We start from the raw sequence: 18,014 nt of genomic DNA on the forward strand, positions 1-18,014 counted from the left end.
TCACTTATTACCTTGGTTCCTAACAGCTCTCTGTCGGCGACAAAACCCCAGGTTCCATTTGTTAGCTGCAGTCATATAACAGTAAGACAGAACAAAGCAAAACAGAGAAAAAGGAAAGAAACATATAAGCACTCTGACAAGCAGTTAATTGACTAGACTGCAACACTTTACATAATGTATCCTTTTTTCTTCTCTCCTTTTGGAATGAGAAGTTACGGTTGAGCGAACCTTGGACTTGCACCATGTTCGGTTACAACTTACAAGCAGCATTCATTATGGAAATTGGTGTAATACAAGCATCACCATTGACCGTTGGCACGGCGATACATGTATTCCTCATTCGCTCTCCCACTTGCATAATTGGTGTAGTCCCCCATCTGCTGTGAAAACCCGTTAACTCCAGGATTCACCATTGGATTAGGATAGCTATACAGCCAAGGCTTGGATGAAAAAGAGTCCGCCATTCCATTGGAATAAGCACCCAATGTGGAAAATTGCCCCTCTCCCAGCCTGTGTAGAGCATTCAGCCTGTCATAGTAATGGCCGTTCAAGTTCAACTGGCCAGAACTACTTGACGAAGTCATGTCAGCCTCTGCGAAGTTGCCTCCGGGAGAAAATGGCAAGCCAAATGGATGGTATTCATGGATAGGAGGCTCTTCCATGCTCACATTGCTTTGTTCCTCCTCAAGTAAGTCATTGATGATGCCAAGATGCGGGAATTCCTCCCCCACTGAACCCTGCAGCTGGTGTGAGTCAAAATTTGTAGGAATCTCACTCTGGAACTGCCTATGTTGAATTCCCCCAAATCTGCCTTGTTCTTCTGTTCCACTGTTGCTTGCTTGCTGATAAGAATTGTCACTCCATGGGCGTATGCGCGCATCACCATTGGTCATCTGTTGGTATGTAGTATCATCCCTCGGCATGTGTTCTTTAGCATCACTAATACCTTTCCATGGGTGCCAGCTATCAAGGGTATCCAACTTGCCCTGCCCAGATATGAATCCTTGATTACCGGGTAACTGGCCATTCCTTCCAACAGGAGGCAACATGGCAGATGTTCCCAATGCATATGCTGATAGTGGCTGAGAAATCGCATCGCTTTGGCCTGTAGAGGTTACCTTATCAGAACTTGACAAGGTAGTATCAAGACTACCCTTACCGATGATGGCATTTCGGTAGGACTGCGGTACATAACTTGGCACAGGAGCAGAGGGCTCATTGCTGGATCGTCTAGATGCAGTCAACGAACGTGACTGTGATGGGGGAACTTGAGCTCCGGGTATGGGTGGCAAAGTTGACCTTGGTACCTGGAACAGAGGAGCACTTGAAGGCCTTGATACTGCAGTAGAAGTTCGCGGAACAGAAGTGCCAACAATCTTTTTAGGAACTGCACTTTTTCGAGCTTCTGAATAAGACACCAAAGGCAACTGCCGTAGCGCTGCATTAGGTGGCGCGACCTTATTAACCTGAGGTGCAGGTGAATTAGACAGAGCTGGAATTGCTTTAGCAACTTTTTCAACCTGTGGTGTAGGTGACTTCAGGGGAACTGGAGCAGCTTTAGTAACCTGATTAGCCTGTGCAGACGGTTTTGGGGGGGCTGGAATACCTTTTGCGGCCTTAGCAACCCATGGTGCAGACGATTGGGGGGGAACTGGAATAGCTTTGTTTGCTAGCGACAAGCTTGAAGGAAGTGTAGCAGCTTTATCAACTGGCAGCGATCTTGGGGTGACTGAAGTAGCTCTATCTATTTTCAGATTCAAAGCTGGTTTGACCTTACTTGGAGCAACAGTAGGTCCAGATTTTGTGCTTACGGTGGTTTTGGGCTTTGCTGGAATGGCTCCATTAGCACCATTGGTGATTACAGGTTGAGAATGAGGTGGTGCATACATACTTGCATCAGGACTAGTCACGGAAGGTTGCTCTGGTCTGTTCACAACATTAGGAGTCTTTTCCAAAGAACTGGATGAGGATGATGAGGACACTGCCTCAGCTGCTGCTTTCTTTTCCAAATGTCCCTCTAGTTTCCTGCCCTCATTTTCCTTCTGAAACATGCATAAATGGAAACAGGCTTATCAACCTTTGGCAGTACAAAAACAAAGTAAAGAAACAACTCATTGAAGTGTTACATAGGAACCAATGGTTAAATATGTTGGAATTTTACTATGAAATGACTAGAAAGATCGTAAACAAAATTCTGACTCAAGAAGTGAATCCCGATAAGTACTCCCTCAAAAAGGACTGCAAAATTAGATGACTTGTGTTTTGAAATCGTTTGCATTTTCCCACATGCAGAACTTCCACCAAATGTAAATAGTACGAAAGAGGACGAAGTTTGTTGAGCAAATTAGTTGTCTTCAGAGATTTTGAATTTTTATTTGGTGGCATGAACTAACATGCAAACTGGATATTTTTTATTCAAAGATTATGCCCGCAGTTCATGCGATCATTCGTATAAAGAAAAGAGGAGAAATTCCAAGAGTACTACAAGCCTAGCTAAAGATATCCATGATTTTTACTGTATCTTATAAATGGGAACTGGTGTCATGCTGTTTGTCCACGCCTTCGACCTCCCAGTTACTAAAAATCTCTAAAAAAAGATAACAAATTAACTAACTAAAATACAATTTAGCACCCAAAGAAACTAACTCAACCAACTCCCAGAAAATCTCTAAAAAATGGAGATGACAGGGAGCACAAACGCAGAGCATGACACTAAAGCAAAAATAGTTTTTTAGTGTGATCATTATTAATTTTGTTAATCGTAGCAAAGCACAGGCTTAGCTATATAGTAGGAATAGCTGTCTGGTGTATGTTACTGCAATTTAATTGTGTAACCATTCAAACTCCGACACAATACTTATAGCAAAACATGTTGCCAATTTTTACAAAATCATACCGTGCAGGCATTAAGCTATTATCAATAGCCTCCAGATTAAAAAAGAACTACTCCCTCTGGTCTTAAATGTAAGACCTTTTAGAGATTCCAATATGGACTACATATGGAGCAAAATGAGTGAATCTACACTCTAAAATATGTCTATATACATCTGTATATAGTCCATATTGAAATCTCTAAAAGGGCTTATAGAAACGGAGGGAGTACAAACTAATGATAAGCCATATGTTTAGTACAAAACTAAGGATAATTATGGAATGATTAAGATGACCATTTGCACAACTAGGATAAGTCAATCACTACTAAAAACCTGGTAAGAAAGTAATGCCCAATACTGCTTAAGGAAAACTATTCTGACCTCATGTAGGCGTGTCCCAAGCTTCCGAAGCTTATCTTTTAAGGTGATTAGAACAGTCTCCTGATCAGGCTTTGGTGCTGGTCCACAGCCAGATGTATTGCGGTCTGAACCACCTGTAGTGCTAGAGGGGAGATCATCCTCATCTTTGGGAACGTTCTTGCTGCTTATGACCCTCGTCCGTTGAGTTTTCCCTCTGTACATAGATTCAATTAAAAACGCTGCGAATGCCATGCTAAGAGAAGCGATAAAAACTTGAGATAGTGCTAACCAACCTATGAAGTGATTTCTGACCAGAACTGTCTAGCAAGTTATTTCTTTTGCCTTGCATAATGTTCATAGTAGCAGATTCCGATAAACACGGCAGTGGCTTGTGCTCCACAGTAGAGTTCTTCCCAGTATGCACATTTTTCGTCTCAATACCAACATCATTGACCCCATTCACAGGTTGTGCAATTTTGTCACCTGCATCAGTTTGACATGCCTCAGCTGATCCATCTAAATTGTCTGAGATGTCTGAAGCACCTTCTTCGGAGGTATCAACTTTCATGGCTACTTGTCCTGCCTGCTTAGAATCCTCACTATCATGAATTGTGCTTTCATCTTGATCCTTCTCTGCAAAATTTGAATCAGATTTTTCCTCTCTATCCTTGTCTTTAACCTTCCGATTGTTCTTTTTTTGTTTGGCCTGGAAAAGTAATTCAAGATTATGCAAGTGAAAAATCCAACTAGATAAAGAGATGAGGCAAAATCCAACTAATTCTTATCCTAGTAACGTATTCACAAGAACAATTAGCTTCTGCAGCTTGAATGTCTCAACAAAATCTGGAAGTAAATTCAGAAGAAAATAAGACTAGCATGAAATGATCAATTAAACAAAATAAAGAGTTACTAGTCAAACTGGACCATGCATGTTTAGGCTCAACAGAGAAGTTTAACATTCGTCAATTATGCATAAATTAATGCCAGAATTTCAGGTGTGTGCTTACAACAGGCATGTGGTCATTAGCTCACAATGGCAATTTAACGATTTATGCTTTTTACAAGGAAAATAGTAAAATGCCATACGGGAGCAGCAAATTTCAACTTAGAAATAGGGGCAACTTGTTTTTGTTTCATATTCCAGCCCGTAAATCTTGTTAATTTGGATCAGTCCCAGCACGAAACACTACTGGCCGCTCGTTCATAACAGGGGAGAAGAGATGCGAGCTCAACCAAAGATTGGAACTCTTAACTGGAAAATTACCATAACAGCAAGCCAACCAAAAACAAAACGATACAATATAGTGAAAAACAAGAATAATCATTCGAAGAATCCAACAGTAAATTTCCTTTCAATATGTTCAAGTGGTTAGGCATTCTTCCCGTTCAAACTTGTTCAAGTAAACTAAAACCAAAGAAAAGCTGTCGTCATCTCACCCTGCTACCTGCTACCAGCTATGGGCCATTCAATGCAAGTTTTTTTTTTGAACCAGTGTCAATGCAAGGAATTAAAAAGAGGGGACGTGTGCTGAACAACATTAAGAGTATGACCTGTTTTTTCTTTGCACGCTTCTCCTTTTCAGTGGTATTGTTGCGCTTCCCCTTCATCTCACTTTCAAGGAGCCCAGCTTCTTCCTCTTCACGAATAAGCTCTTCTTGCCTCTTCAAAGAGACAGCTTCTTGATAAGCGACCTCAATCCCACTAACACAAAAACAAAACAGAAGTGATGCAAAGCATGCAATGTTGTCTAGTGCAAATATCAAAGATATCAGACTACATCCTTATATTTCTAAGCAGAACTAAAGGACAGGCTCAAATTTGCTGTAAAAAATAATTTATTTAGTTTTCCTAAGATTTTAGAGGTATATCTCAATGCAAAATAGCAGAAAACATTTCATGATTACTCAGCAATGGTATAACTTAAAGGTACAGTTTCAATGCTAAACAGCAGGAAATCACTGAACAATTTAATAGTTACTCAGCAACGTAAAAACTTTAATGCAGGACCACATAAATCATCGAGTTGATCAAGGACTGCACACATGATGGTACTAACAAATCACACATAGGAAGACATAGCAAAGGCAATAAACTGTTGTCCAAATTAATGATATCTACCAAGTAACCTAATCAGGCGGAGGTTACAAGATGAAAATAGATAAACCTTTTACCTAAATATATGAGATAGAGCAAATGTTTCAAGTATCTTCTGACCAAACTCAGTTAGGCGCTTTTCTTCATGCTCAATTGAAACTTTAACTTCGCCAGAACTACCAGCCTACAAAGATGATAACAATGAAAAATTAGCAGCATGACAATAATTATACTGCAGAAAATAAAAGTAATGCTTGCAACCATCAAACATAATATAACTAATTAGCACACTGATGAGTCTAGTCTAGAAACAAATAGGAATATACTGGGGTAGTCTTTAGAAATGCATTCATTCGGATACACCGGGTTGAGCGGCTTAATAATCTAACTAGATAATTGCACTTAGGTACTGTCTACCAATATAAAGTGTGGTGCATTTTCCACTGATTGCAGCATAAGTTTATCTGGCCAGCTAAACCAAATGACCATATAAGAACAATTGGAATTGATATAGCTCATCTAAAAATTATGCGGCCAGCTTCAACCAAGAACCTTCATTGCAAATGGAAGATTCAAGAAAATAAACTCCGGATGGACGGGAAACTTCATTATGCAAAAAGATGTCTGAAAATTAACAAAAACAATCATGTTGACTGGGAAACAAGGGAAGAATCACATCATAGGATAAAGCAGACAAATTCTGAGCTAAAAGAAGCTAATTCCATGTCATTGCGGCCAAATAATAGAAATACCAAGGATAGGAAAATGGCGTCATGGTAGAATTCATTGTTGGAGGTGTGTGTGTGTGGGGGGGGGGGGGGGGGGGGGCTAAATTACCGTAAAAGCCTAAAAATTGCACTAATAAATCAATACACCAATACTACCTTAGTGCGGCTCTGGGAACATTTGTCATCCTTTGGAGATAGAGGTTGACAAGGCAAGGGTTCTAAAGCTGCCCTCTCAAGCAAAGCTAGGACATCACCAGCTAAAGCAAATGTGTCCATGTCAACATGGACCATAGGCGCAGATAACTCCTCCAAGTCCATTAATTTTCCTCTACCTTTCTTTCCCCTGCACTGGTGCTCAAGTGCCTTCAGCCCCGTATGCAGGGAGTCCATAACTAGTGTTGAAGTGACCTCTTTCTCTACAAAGAAATGCTTCACAATTATTTTCAATATGACGTCGCTCTTCTCTCTGGACATGCGATATCTTGTGCTTGTGTCAATTGCAAGCCAGAAAGCACAAAAACTGCAACACCAAGGAAGAATGCATTGCAATTAAAGTTATAAATATTTAACTATTCACAAGATGACAACGTATAAAATTCTAGAAGTAACTGACTAACCCGGACCATCTCATTTTGTCCTCAATGAGGTTGCTAAGTTTACTTCTGTGTTCTTCAACAAAGCGACGATAAATTTGCTCTATATTTGTCATATAGACACGGAGTAATTCTCGTCGATAAGGACGCTCAAGGCAACGAAACGGGCGGTCCACTTTCTCCCTCCATTTGATAAAAAAGACAGAGAAAAGGAGTTACATAATGTTTTGCGATCAATTAATAAGAATTAAGTGCTAAGAAAATTAGAGACAGTAGCTAGAGTACGATTCTCAGTATATCCAAATGGCCGACCACATAATAGTAGGCATGTATTAAACAATACAGAAGTGACTTGACAGACTGAACATAAGAAGTAACTCTGGATACTGCAATCAGAAACAGTCTCAACAAGGTATCTACATGCATGCATGAGCAATATGCAACTACAGCCTCTAACAGGACCAGGATAAAATTAGGACATACAAGATCACAACATAACATTAAAAGTTTAATTATCTAGGAAAGCATCAAATGCTAACAAAAACAACTAAACTCAAGTGTGCAGTGTGAACAATCAAATTAAAGACTTTCAGTACTGCCAAAGTAAGAAAAACTGTTTGAAGCATCAATCCTGAAATTCAATACTACCTAATAACTTGAACTTGGGCTATGATTTCGAGAACATCATTAACAAGAAAACCATCTTGGATCTTTGACAACTCCATGAACTTCTTCCATCCCCAATCATGCTCCTTCTTCCAGAATTTGTGCAAGGTGTCTGCAAAATTACTTAGTTAACCTCTAATTGGTTATTTAGCCCCATGGAGAAAAAACCACCAATCAATCTTTACCAGAATATTTAACTTTCTTAGGATCAAGATTGCCCACAGCTATGGTGAACTGTGCAAACTGGCTCCATCCTGAAAGTATCAAGCCAGTGACCGAAAAATAAGTTTGGGGACAAAATATTACTTAGGCAACATGGTAAAACAATAACACCAAACCTGGAAGGAGTTTGTCATGATCAGCAACACATAGAAACAGTGACAAGTGATTGGAGACATCACACCCTTGAGGGTAAACTAGAATATACCTACAAAAAATAAAGATCGCATACTAAGGTATCAACATATGATAATGATATAGCATGCCATAAGGGAATAAAGCTAGTTTAAAACTTTGCATCACTAACTGGCTCAAGGGTCTTGCAAGTATGAAAATTACAAGAATAAAGAAGAAGAAAATTTGGAGTGCAAAAATTGTCTACTACTCCCTCCGTTCCATAATACTTGTCTTGGTTTTAGTTCAATGTTGGGAAGAGGTGAAACACAATGAAAAACACTTTTAGAATAGCCGCACTGGAAGGTAGTATGTTATACATCAATCAGTGCCATGCCTAATGCTAGCAAAGATGCACCACAACCATAAGAAATTTAACAAACAGAAACCATTTGAGACACAGAAAGCTTTTCAACATAACGGAGATATTCAAGCTATAGATCAACCTCCTTTGTATCAGACATCAGCAATAATTGCAAGCTTTAACTATATACAGCTGGTTCCTTACAGATACTTGAAGCTTTCTTTTCAGGACTCGGTGAACAATTAAGCATGTGTACAATCAAAATGAAGAATCTAGAACCATGCTCAATATAATAATAACTAGCCCACTAACAACGAGGGAACTAGAGTTTAAACACCATTATGAAAGATTTCACAGGCAACAGGCTCTTACTTACAGCACTGTCAAGAAAAGAACATGAGCCGGAAAGCACTGTACTAGCAATCAACAATCATTCAAGTTAAGAAAGTTCAATAATACTTGTGAATCCATGATAGGACATAAAAAGGAATAATAAACCAGACACAATTCAACCTTGGTTCATCATCAGACCCAAAAAGAAGTGGGGAAAAGAAATATAATAACACCAGTATTTTAATTAACCATTAGGAACCTACCACTTAAAACCACCAGCTTCAAATGGTTCACTTTTCATTTCTCTCTTCTTCTCCTTTGAGAAGTTCTGAATTCTCCAAGTATGTCGCCCGAATAAATTTGAAGGACAGGGCCCTGAGATAATAACATCAGCTAAATGAAAACGTAGCCAACATTACCACCGAACAAATTACTATCACAAATGCCTACCCATCTTATACATAATGAAAAGCATATTAGGCTAAGAAAGTCTATTGCTCACCAGGATCATCATCTTCGCCATCAGTGTCCCAGAAGGGAGGGGACGTCGACGGGCTCCCATTGTCGATCTGGTCGCAGGACCGCCATTCAGACATGGAATCACCGGACACACTCTGATCATCATCCCCCAACGCATCACCTAACATGGCTCCAGACTTCAAGGATTTGACAAAGAGGTCGAGCTTCAGCTTCGCTACAACTGTGCAACAAAACAACAGAATTATGAGTTTAGGCTGAACCCAACACCAATAGTACCTCAAAACGAACGTGTACTGAACCATCAAGGCTCCTGGTAAAGCCAGATTAACCCGGTTCAGGGGCACTCTGTCACCGAATTTTACTGACAGATAGACAGGTCGTATCTAAAAGCAGATGGAAAAAACCTAGCACGCCTTCCCACCAGCCAAGGAGAATTCATTCACGACTTGTAACGCCCAATCGCCGACCAAACAGGTCGGAACCTAACCCTCGAACCCTAACCCCCAGTCCCCACGGGCATCCGCCGCAAGCGTTGCCGCTGCGCGCCGGCGACCGGTGGGCAGGGGGGCGCCGATCCGGTGGACTCCAGGGGCGGCCTAGGCTTTTACCTGCGTCAGCTGGCCGCAACGGCGAGCCGAGAAAGTGTTCTGGCGGCGGCGGCGGCGGCGCGACGAAATGGGCAGACAGGAGACAGGGAGGGAGAGAAAGAAAGTGACGAGAATATTTGGATTGGGGAATTTATATATATCGGCGACGAGGGATGAGGCGTGCGATGTGTCCCGTTCTTCCTCACACTCACAGAGGTCCGGTACGAATTTCCAGAGCGGAGGAGAAAAAAAAGGGCCAGGTACTCTTTTTCTGACCCGAGATGCGGCGCGCCCGTGCGGGCGGACCACGGATTGCTGGGCAATTCTGGGGACCGACCGGAGGCGGAGGCCGGAAAGCCGGAGGGGGCAAATTGGACTTTCAGATCACACCCAAGGGGGCTTTGAGCCATGCGCCGGGAAAGCCCATCCCAAACTTTCCACAAACGCTTCAACAAATTACCAAACTTTGATCTACATCTAGTTCTCAAAAAAAAAAAAAACTTTGATCTACATCTGCCGACTCAAAACTTATTGGATTCCGAGGAGATTGTACCTTTTTTGTCCTTCCTCCCCCAGTGAGAATTGTCGCAGCAGCAAGGGCAAGAAGAACTTGAAGTTGACGCCCAAACGCGCCTCAATGGTATGCGGCGGACGCCAGAGCCACGCGATTCAGGGGCGCCGGCCATGGGGTCGCCTAGATCCGCCGATGATGTTGACCGTAGGCCTAGCGGCGGATCTTGTTTTTGTTACGGTCGGCGGTGTGGTTCTGGATCGCTTGGTTTCGACGGGGCGAGGTCTAAGCGGCGGCGGCGGAAGAGGATTGTAATGGCGATTAGGAGTGGAGAAGGCGTCGGGAGAGCTAATAACGACGGAGGGGACAGATCGAAAGAGAAAGAATCACGAGGGCGGGGCACGCAACCCAACCGACGCGTATATATAGGCGTCGATGCGATATTTTTTAGGAAGATGTTTATTTGCGAACGAAGATATCGTTTATTAATTTGCCTTATGATTGCGCTATTAGAAACGCGGATATACATATTGAGAATAAATGTCGTGAAGTATCAACGGATACTTTTGTAACTTCTTTCAAGGACGAGGGGTAGAATTGAAACCCAATAACAGTGAGACATATGAGTAACAGTGGGACATGCCGATATGACCAAAATTAGATGTGTAACAGTGAGTAAGGATACTTTGCCAGAGGAGGATGTCGTACGGGTATGCCACGGACTGAGTCACAAGTGCATATGGACTCCGGAGCCTTGTGTCACGTCGCACCCGAGTAGGCACTCAGAGGGGGGTGACATGTCCGGAATTCAACTGTTATGGGAGATGTGTTCCTTGTAACAGCGGGATCCTCGTAGCCCCAAACATAACTACCAAACTACCTGCATCTGTGTCATACACCAATTCTCTAATTGGAGCGTCGCACACTCCAGCCCAGGTATCGGTTGGTGCCACCTGACATACATGATGATCACAACACAGACCTTACTAAAGAGAAACAAAGCCATTGTGGCTTCTTTACTACAACAATGTGGCAGATGACACTATATCAGAGTTTTGAAGGAAATATGCCCTAGAGGCAATAATAAAGTTGTTATTTATATTATTTTTTATATCATGATAAATGTTTATTATTCATGCTAGAATTGTATTAACCGGATACTTGATGCATGTGTGGATACATAGACAAAACACCGTGTCCCTAGTAAGCCTCTACTAGACTAGCTCGTTAATCAAAGATGGTTAAGTTTCCTAACCATAGACATGTGTTGTCATTTGATGAACGGGATCACATCATTAGGAGAATGATGTGATGGACAAGCACTAGTAGAAAAAGAGGCTTCCATACGCCCCCATTAGTCCCTAAAATAATCGAACCGCGATCAAAGGGGTCTTTAATCGCGGTTCGGGAGGAGACCCGCGACCAACTATCTGGGCCCAGCGCGCTCGGTCGACAGCTCGCGGACGGGAGGGGCTTTAGTCCCGGTTGGCCTGGCCAACCGGGACTAAAGGTCCTCAGGCTGGCCCGAAGGCCTTTAGTCGTGGTTGGCCAGGCCAACCGGGACTAAAGGCCCATCCCTATATATAGGACTCAGCTCACTTCACTTAGCCACAATTCAGAAGGGGGGTGGTGGGTTTGCTTTTGGTTCCTCCTATGCACACAAGGTGTTCGATGAAATGCCCGAGAGCATGAAACAAACATGATATGAAGTGTCCGAGCCACACTTGAGCTTTCTCATTTATTTTTCCTCCGCGATCGCGGTTAGCAACTTGAACCTTTCATGTGTCATTGATAAAATATGCATGTGTGTAGTTCATTGTTTAATTTGTATTATTTCTAGCTAGTTAGTTTAACAAATGCATGATGGTTAATTATATACTTTATATAATAATAATGCAGATGAATCGGCAATGGATGTACGGTCCCCGACTCTCCGGCGAGTTCACTACGGGTTTGAAAGATTTCCTCGTAGTGGCAAATGCGAACAAGCAGCGAGGTTTTATTATCTGTCCATGTGCTGTCTGTAAGAATCAGAAGGGTTACTCCTCCTCAAGAGACTTTCACATGCACCTGCTTCGGCACGGTTTCATGCGAAGCTATAATTGTTGGACCAAGCATGGAGAAAGAGGGGTTAGAATGGAAGAAGATGAAGAAGGGGATGATATCGATGACAACTATCATGATCATTTCGGTGATACTTTCATGGAGGATGATGCTGAAGGTGGGGAAGGGTTAGGTGAAGGTGAAGAAGAGGCACATGATGAGCCCGCTGATGATCTTGGTCGGACCATTGCTGATGCACGGAGACGCTGCGAAACTGACAAGGAGAGGGAGAATTTAGATCGCATGTTAGAGGATCACAAAAAGTCGTTGTACCCAGGATGCGATAATAGTCTGAAAAAGCTGGGCTGCACACTGGATTTGCTAAAATGGAAGGCACGGGAAGGGTAGCTGACTCATCATTTGAAAATTTGCTGAAAATGTTGAAGAATATGTTTCCGAAGAATAACGAGTTGCCCGCCAGTACGTACGAAGCAAAGAAGATTGTCTGCCCTCTAGGTTTAGAGGTTCTGAAGATACATGCATGCATTAACGACTGCATCCTCTACCGCGGTGAATACGAGAATTTGAATGAATGCCCTGTATGCACTGCATTGCGTTATAAGATCAGAGGCGATGACCCTGGTGACGATGTTGAGGGCGAGAAACCCAGGAAGAGGGTTCCCGCCAAGGTGATGTGGTATGCTCCTATAATACCACGGTTGAAACGTCTGTTCAGGAACAAAAAGCATGCCAAGTCGTTGCGATGGCACAAAGAGGACCGTAAGTCCGACGGGGAGTTGAGACACCCCGCTGATGGAACGCAATGGAGAAAGATCGACAGAGTGTTCAAAGATTTTGCAGCTGACACAAGGAACATAAGATTTGGTCTAAGTACTGATGGCATGAATCCTTTTAGCGAGCAGAGCTCCAGCCATAGCACCTGGCCCGTGACTCTATGCATCTACAACCTTCCTCCTTGGTTGTGCATGAAGCGGAAGTTCATTATGATGCCAGTGCTCATCCAAGGTCCAAAGCAACCCGGGAACGACATCGATGTGTACCTAAGGCCATTAGTTGATGAACTTTTACAGTTGTGGGGCAGACCTGGTGTACGTGTCTGGGATGAGCACAAAGAAGAGGAATTTAACCTACGAGCGTTGCTTTTTGTAACCATCAACGATTGGCCTGCTCTCAGTAACCTTTCGGGACAGACAAATAAGGGATACAATGCATGCACGCACTGCTTACATGAGACTGAAAGTGTACGTTTGGGTAATTGTAAGAAGAACGTGTACCTGGGTCATCGTCGATTTCTTCCCCGAAATCATAACGTAAGAAAGAAAGGCAAGCATTTCAACGGCAAGGCAGATCACCGGCCGAAGCCTGCGGAACGTACTGGTGCTGAGATATTTGATATGGTCAAGGATTTGAAAGTCATCTTTGGAAAGGGTCCTGGCGGACAATCAGTTCCGTGGGGAGTTGACGGGCACGCACCCATGTGGAAGAAGAAATCTATATTTTGGGAGCTAGAATATTGGAAAGTCCTAGATGTCCGCTCTGCAATCGACGTGATGCATGTTACGAAGAATATTTGCGTGAACCTGCTAAGCTTCTTGGGCGTGTATGGGAAGACAAATGATACAAAGGAAGCACGGCAGGACCAGCAACTTTTGAAAGACCCAGATGACCGGCATCCGGAATGGTTTCAAGGTCGTGCCAGCTACGCTCTTACCAAAGAAGAGAAGGTCATTTTTTTGAATGCCTGAGCAGTATGAAGGTCCCGTCTGGCTTCTCGTCGAATATAAAGGGAATAATAAACATGGCGGACAAAAAGTTCCTAAACCTGAAGTCTCACGACTGCCACGTGATTATGACGCAATTGCTTCCGATTTCTTTGAGGGGGCTCCTACCGGAAAATGTTCGAGTAGCCATTGTGAAGCTATGTGCATTCCTCAATGCAATCTCTCAGAAGGTAATCAATCCAGAAGATCTACCACGGTTACAGAACGATGTGGTCCAATGCCTTGTCAGTTTCGAGTTGGTGTTCCCACCATCCTTCTTCGATATTATGACGCACCTCCTGCTCCACCTAGTCGAAGAGATTTCCATTCTCGGTCCTGTATTTCTACACAATATGTTCCCCTTTGAGAGGTTCATGGGAGTATTAAAGAAATATGTTCGTAACCGTGCTAGGCCAGAAGGAAGCATCGTCAAGGGCTATGGAAATGAGGAGGTAATTGAGTTCTGTATTGACTATGTTCCTGACCTTAAGCCGATTGGTATTCCTCAATCGCGGCACGAGGGGAGACTAAGTGGAAAAGGCACGATCGGAAGGAAATCAACGATATGTATGGACGGTCATTCTATGACTGAAGCACACCACACAGTTCTGCAAAATTCCAGCTTGGTGGCTCTGTACTTCGAGCAACACAAGCATATTTTACGCTCGGACAACCCGGGGAAGCCTGAATCCTGGATTAGAAAGGCCCACATGGAGACTTTCGGCAGTTGGTTGCGAAAACATTTAATGAATGACAATGATGTTGGAGATCAGCTGTACATGTTGGCCAAGACACCATCTTCGACTATAACGACTTTCCAAGGGTACGAGATAAATGGGAATACATTTTACACCATCGCCCAAGATAAAAAGAGCACCAACCAAAACAGTGGTGTCCGCTTTGATGCAGCAACCGAGAATGGGCAAAAGGTCACATATTATGGTTACATAGAGGAGATATGGGAACTTGACTATGGACCCTCCTTTAAGGTCCCTTTGTTCCGGTGCAAATGGTTCAAGCTAACAGGAGGTGGGGTAAAGGTGGACGAGCAATACGGAATGACAATGGTGGATTTCAACAATCTTGGTTACCTTGACGAACCATTCGTCCTTGCCAAAGATGTCGCTCAGGTTTTTTATTTGAAGGACATGAGTAGCAAACCGAGGAAACGGAAAGATAAGAAAACGATCAGTACATCATGCGATGATCCAAAGCGCCACATTGTTCTTTCAGGGAAAAGAAACATCGTGGGAGTGGAGGACAAGACAGACATGTCAAAAGATTATAATATGTTTGGTGAAATTCCGCCCTCAAAGTGAACACTGACCCAAGCATTAAGTTAAATGATGAGGATGCTCCATGGATACGGCACAATCGTAAGCAAGCAGGGACACAAGGGAAGAATTGATGTGTAATAATTTATTGTACCAAACTTTGTTGAATGGATCATGTGAATTAAAACGTACGATGGCGAATCCGGATGATTTGTATTTGGTCGATGAACTGAATGATGTATCAAACCTTTTGTCAAACCTTCAAGGGATCGAGGATGTAGAACAAAACAATCGGTATCGCCATCATACAGCCCTGCCGTGGCTACTGAGTGCATATATGCATACCAAATGCACGGCAGGACGTATGATGGCGAATCCGGATGATTTGTATTTGGTCGATGAACTGAATGATGTATCAAACCTTTTGTCAAACCTTCAAGGGATCGAGGATGTAGAACAAAACAATCGGTCTGAATTTTTAAAATGAATTAGTTTTATTTTTCTGGATTTTTTGATATAGTATTTGTATTTTTAAGATTTTAAAATGAATTAGTTTTATTTTTTTGAATTTTTTGATATATTATTTGTATTTTTAAGATTTTCAAATGAATTAATTTTATTTTTTTGAATTTTTTGATATATTATTTCTATTTTTAAGATTTTAAAATGAATTAGTTTTATTTTTCTGAATTTTTTGATATATTATTTCTATTTTTAGGATTTTAAAATGAATTAGTTTTATTTTTCTGAATTTTTTGATATATTATTTGTATTTTTAAGATTTTAAAATGAATTAGTTTTATTTTTCTGAATTTTTTGATATATTATTTGTATTTTTAAGATTTTAAAATGAAAAGTATGTGAAAAAGGACCTTTAGTCGCGGTTCGTGACACGAACCGCGACTAAAGGCTCTTTCCGCGCGGGAACGAAAACGGCACCAAAGAACCTTTAGTCGCGGTTGGGGACACCAACCGCGACTAAAGGGTACCTTTAGTCGCGGTTGGTGTCCCCAACCGGGACTAAAGGGGGGCATTGGTCCCGGTTGGTGCCACGAACCGGGACCAATGCTCTGTCTATATATACAGCACTTAGTAAATTTTCCCCCACCTCCCATTCTCCTCTCGACGCCGACGCCCTGCCCCGACGCCGCCAGGCTACTGCTGCGCCGCCCTTCCCCGAGCCTGCACGCTCCCCCAGTGAGCTCCGCCGCCCCCAGTGAGCTCTGCCCCCACTTCCCCTGCCCTACGCCGCCGCCCTTGCCCTGCACTGTCACCGCCGCCCCTGCCCTGCCCTACGCGCCGCCGCCACCGCTGCCCCTGCCCCTGCGCGCTGCCGCCGCCGCTCCCCTTCCCCTGCGCCGCCGCGTGCTGCCGCCCCTTCCCTGCGCTGCCACCGCCGCCGCAACTGCCCTACGAGTTGCCACCGCCACCGCCCCTAATTAAAAGAAAAGGAAAAAGAAAATGGCATAACTAATTAAAAGAAAAGGAAAAACATCAATTTTCTGTTTTGGTCATAAAAGAAAAGGAAAAAGAAAATGGCATAACTAATTAAATAATTATCCAAAAATTATGTTTAATACCTCAAAATGTTCAGTGAAACATTTGGCACATGTTTTCAACCTTATACATGCAGTTTGACATCTAAAGTATTTCTGTTTTTGTTGTTTTCCAAAAATGGCTGAAATGAAAGCAAAAATTAGTAGCTCTTAATCATTCAACCGTCGCTGCTCCTCCTCTATGTCCCCTTAATCTTATTTTTTAATTCCTTTATACTTAATTAATTTTTACTACATGCAGGAGTGACATATGGCGGACGATAGAGCCGAGCCGCTTAGGGATCCGGAGGCTGAACCTTATTTAATGGGCATCATAAACAACGATATTCCTTATGTGCCGGGCTCAGAATATGAGCAAGAAGAGGATGTAGTCTCTTCTTTTCTGAACCTTGACGGTGGAACAGACATTGTCGATGATCAAGAAGGTGAAGGAATGGACATTGTCGACGGAGGTCAACCGTCAACAAACGACGATCTCGAATTGCAAGTAGCAACCACCTCCGGCGAGGTATATATATACATTGAGCCTCTCGTGATACAAACTTACTGAAATGTGAATACATATGTATTAACGCGCGCGACTCTCTTTCTTTTTTTAGCCCTCGGCCGGATCGAGTACGACAAAGCGTGGCAAATCCAAGGCGATGAAAACAGGAGAAACATATGCCATTGATTTTGTCAGTGAAACCGGCAAGCCCCTACAGCACACCTCAAAGTTTATCAACCAATGCGGAGTCGTTGTTAGAGACAACGTCCCGATCACCGTCCAGGAATGGAAGGAGCCAAAGAAGGCACGTCTTGGTTTCAGTTTTGTCGACAAGAGAACGAAAAAGGATTGCTGGAGAAAGCTTATGGAACATTTCATTCTACCTCCGGAATACAACAAAGTCGATGAATTCGGTAACGAGGTTCCGGGTGGACGTGAGAGGAGGAGGCTAGTTAAAGAGTTCGCTCTTCAGAAGATGGCCGAAGCATTCCGGAACTTCAAGAAAAATTTAACCCGTGACTATGTCAACAAGGGCAAGACTCCGGATTTCAATGGACAACATGAGAAACTGAAAGATGATTGGCCAGAATTTGTGAGGCAAAAGAAATCGGAGCATTTCAAGGAAATATCGAAAAAATAAGGATAACGCGAGTAAGAAAAAGTTCCATCATATTATGGGGCCAGGAGGATACCGCCTTTCGGAGCCTAAGTGGCAGAAGATGGAGGAGGACCTGAGGGTGCGAGGAATCCCTCTAGGTACAGAGGGATGGGACCCAAGGGCCAAAAGCTGGTGGTACGGGCATGGGGGATCGCTAGACCCGGAGACAGGGGTGTGTGTTCACCGGAAGAAAAAGTTTGCTCCCACCCAAGCCCTTATTGACGCAACGACCCAAGCTCAAGAGGGCTTGATCAAGTTCAACAGAGAGAAACACGCACTGACAACAGCCCTC

At 43.0% G+C, this 18,014-nt stretch overlaps 1 protein-coding gene across 2 annotated transcripts; it reads right to left on the reverse strand.

Moving 5' to 3' along the window:
* Positions 1 to 125: 125 nt before the first annotated feature.
* LOC109745457 (uncharacterized) lies at positions 126 to 10,239 on the reverse strand. 2 transcript variants are annotated; one of them, XM_045234949.2, is made up of 13 exons: positions 9,966 to 10,239; positions 8,848 to 9,045; positions 8,609 to 8,720; positions 7,654 to 7,742; positions 7,501 to 7,569; positions 7,298 to 7,427; positions 6,674 to 6,832; positions 6,213 to 6,576; positions 5,406 to 5,512; positions 4,785 to 4,935; positions 3,527 to 3,939; positions 3,255 to 3,447; positions 126 to 2,042 (listed from the first exon to the last, which is right to left on the reverse strand). In XM_045234949.2, the coding sequence occupies exons 1-13, from the start codon at positions 10,096 to 10,098 to the stop codon at positions 300 to 302; spliced, it is 3,861 nt and encodes a 1,286-aa protein (XP_045090884.1). In that variant the 5' UTR covers positions 10,099 to 10,239; the 3' UTR covers positions 126 to 299. The 2 variants fall into 2 exon arrangements, with proteins under 2 accessions (XP_045090884.1, XP_020160169.1); XM_020304580.4 differs by lacking the exon at positions 9,966 to 10,239 and adding an exon at positions 9,434 to 9,695.
* Between the last annotated feature and the right edge of the window lie 7,775 nt (positions 10,240 to 18,014).

Source organism: Aegilops tauschii, chromosome 3 (assembly GCF_002575655.3).
Source record: "Aegilops tauschii subsp. strangulata cultivar AL8/78 chromosome 3, Aet v6.0, whole genome shotgun sequence".
In the NCBI taxonomy this organism is placed as follows: domain Eukaryota; kingdom Viridiplantae; phylum Streptophyta; class Magnoliopsida; order Poales; family Poaceae; genus Aegilops; species Aegilops tauschii.

What these genes read in the sequence shown, in the direction of transcription:
- LOC109745457 (XM_045234949.2), bottom strand. Translation starts at nt 10,098, where the DNA reads ATGGCCGGCGCCCCTGAATCGCGTGGCTCTGGCGTCCGCCGCATACCA. An exon ending in GCTCTATCTCATATATTTAG is followed by an intron (nt 4,936 to 5,405) that starts GTAAAAGGTTTA and finishes TTTTTGTGTTAG; the next exon opens with TGGGATTGAGGTCGCTTATC. An exon ending in AGCGTGCAAAGAAAAAACAG is followed by an intron (nt 3,940 to 4,784) that starts GTCATACTCTTA and finishes TTACTTTTCCAG; the next exon opens with GCCAAACAAAAAAAGAACAA.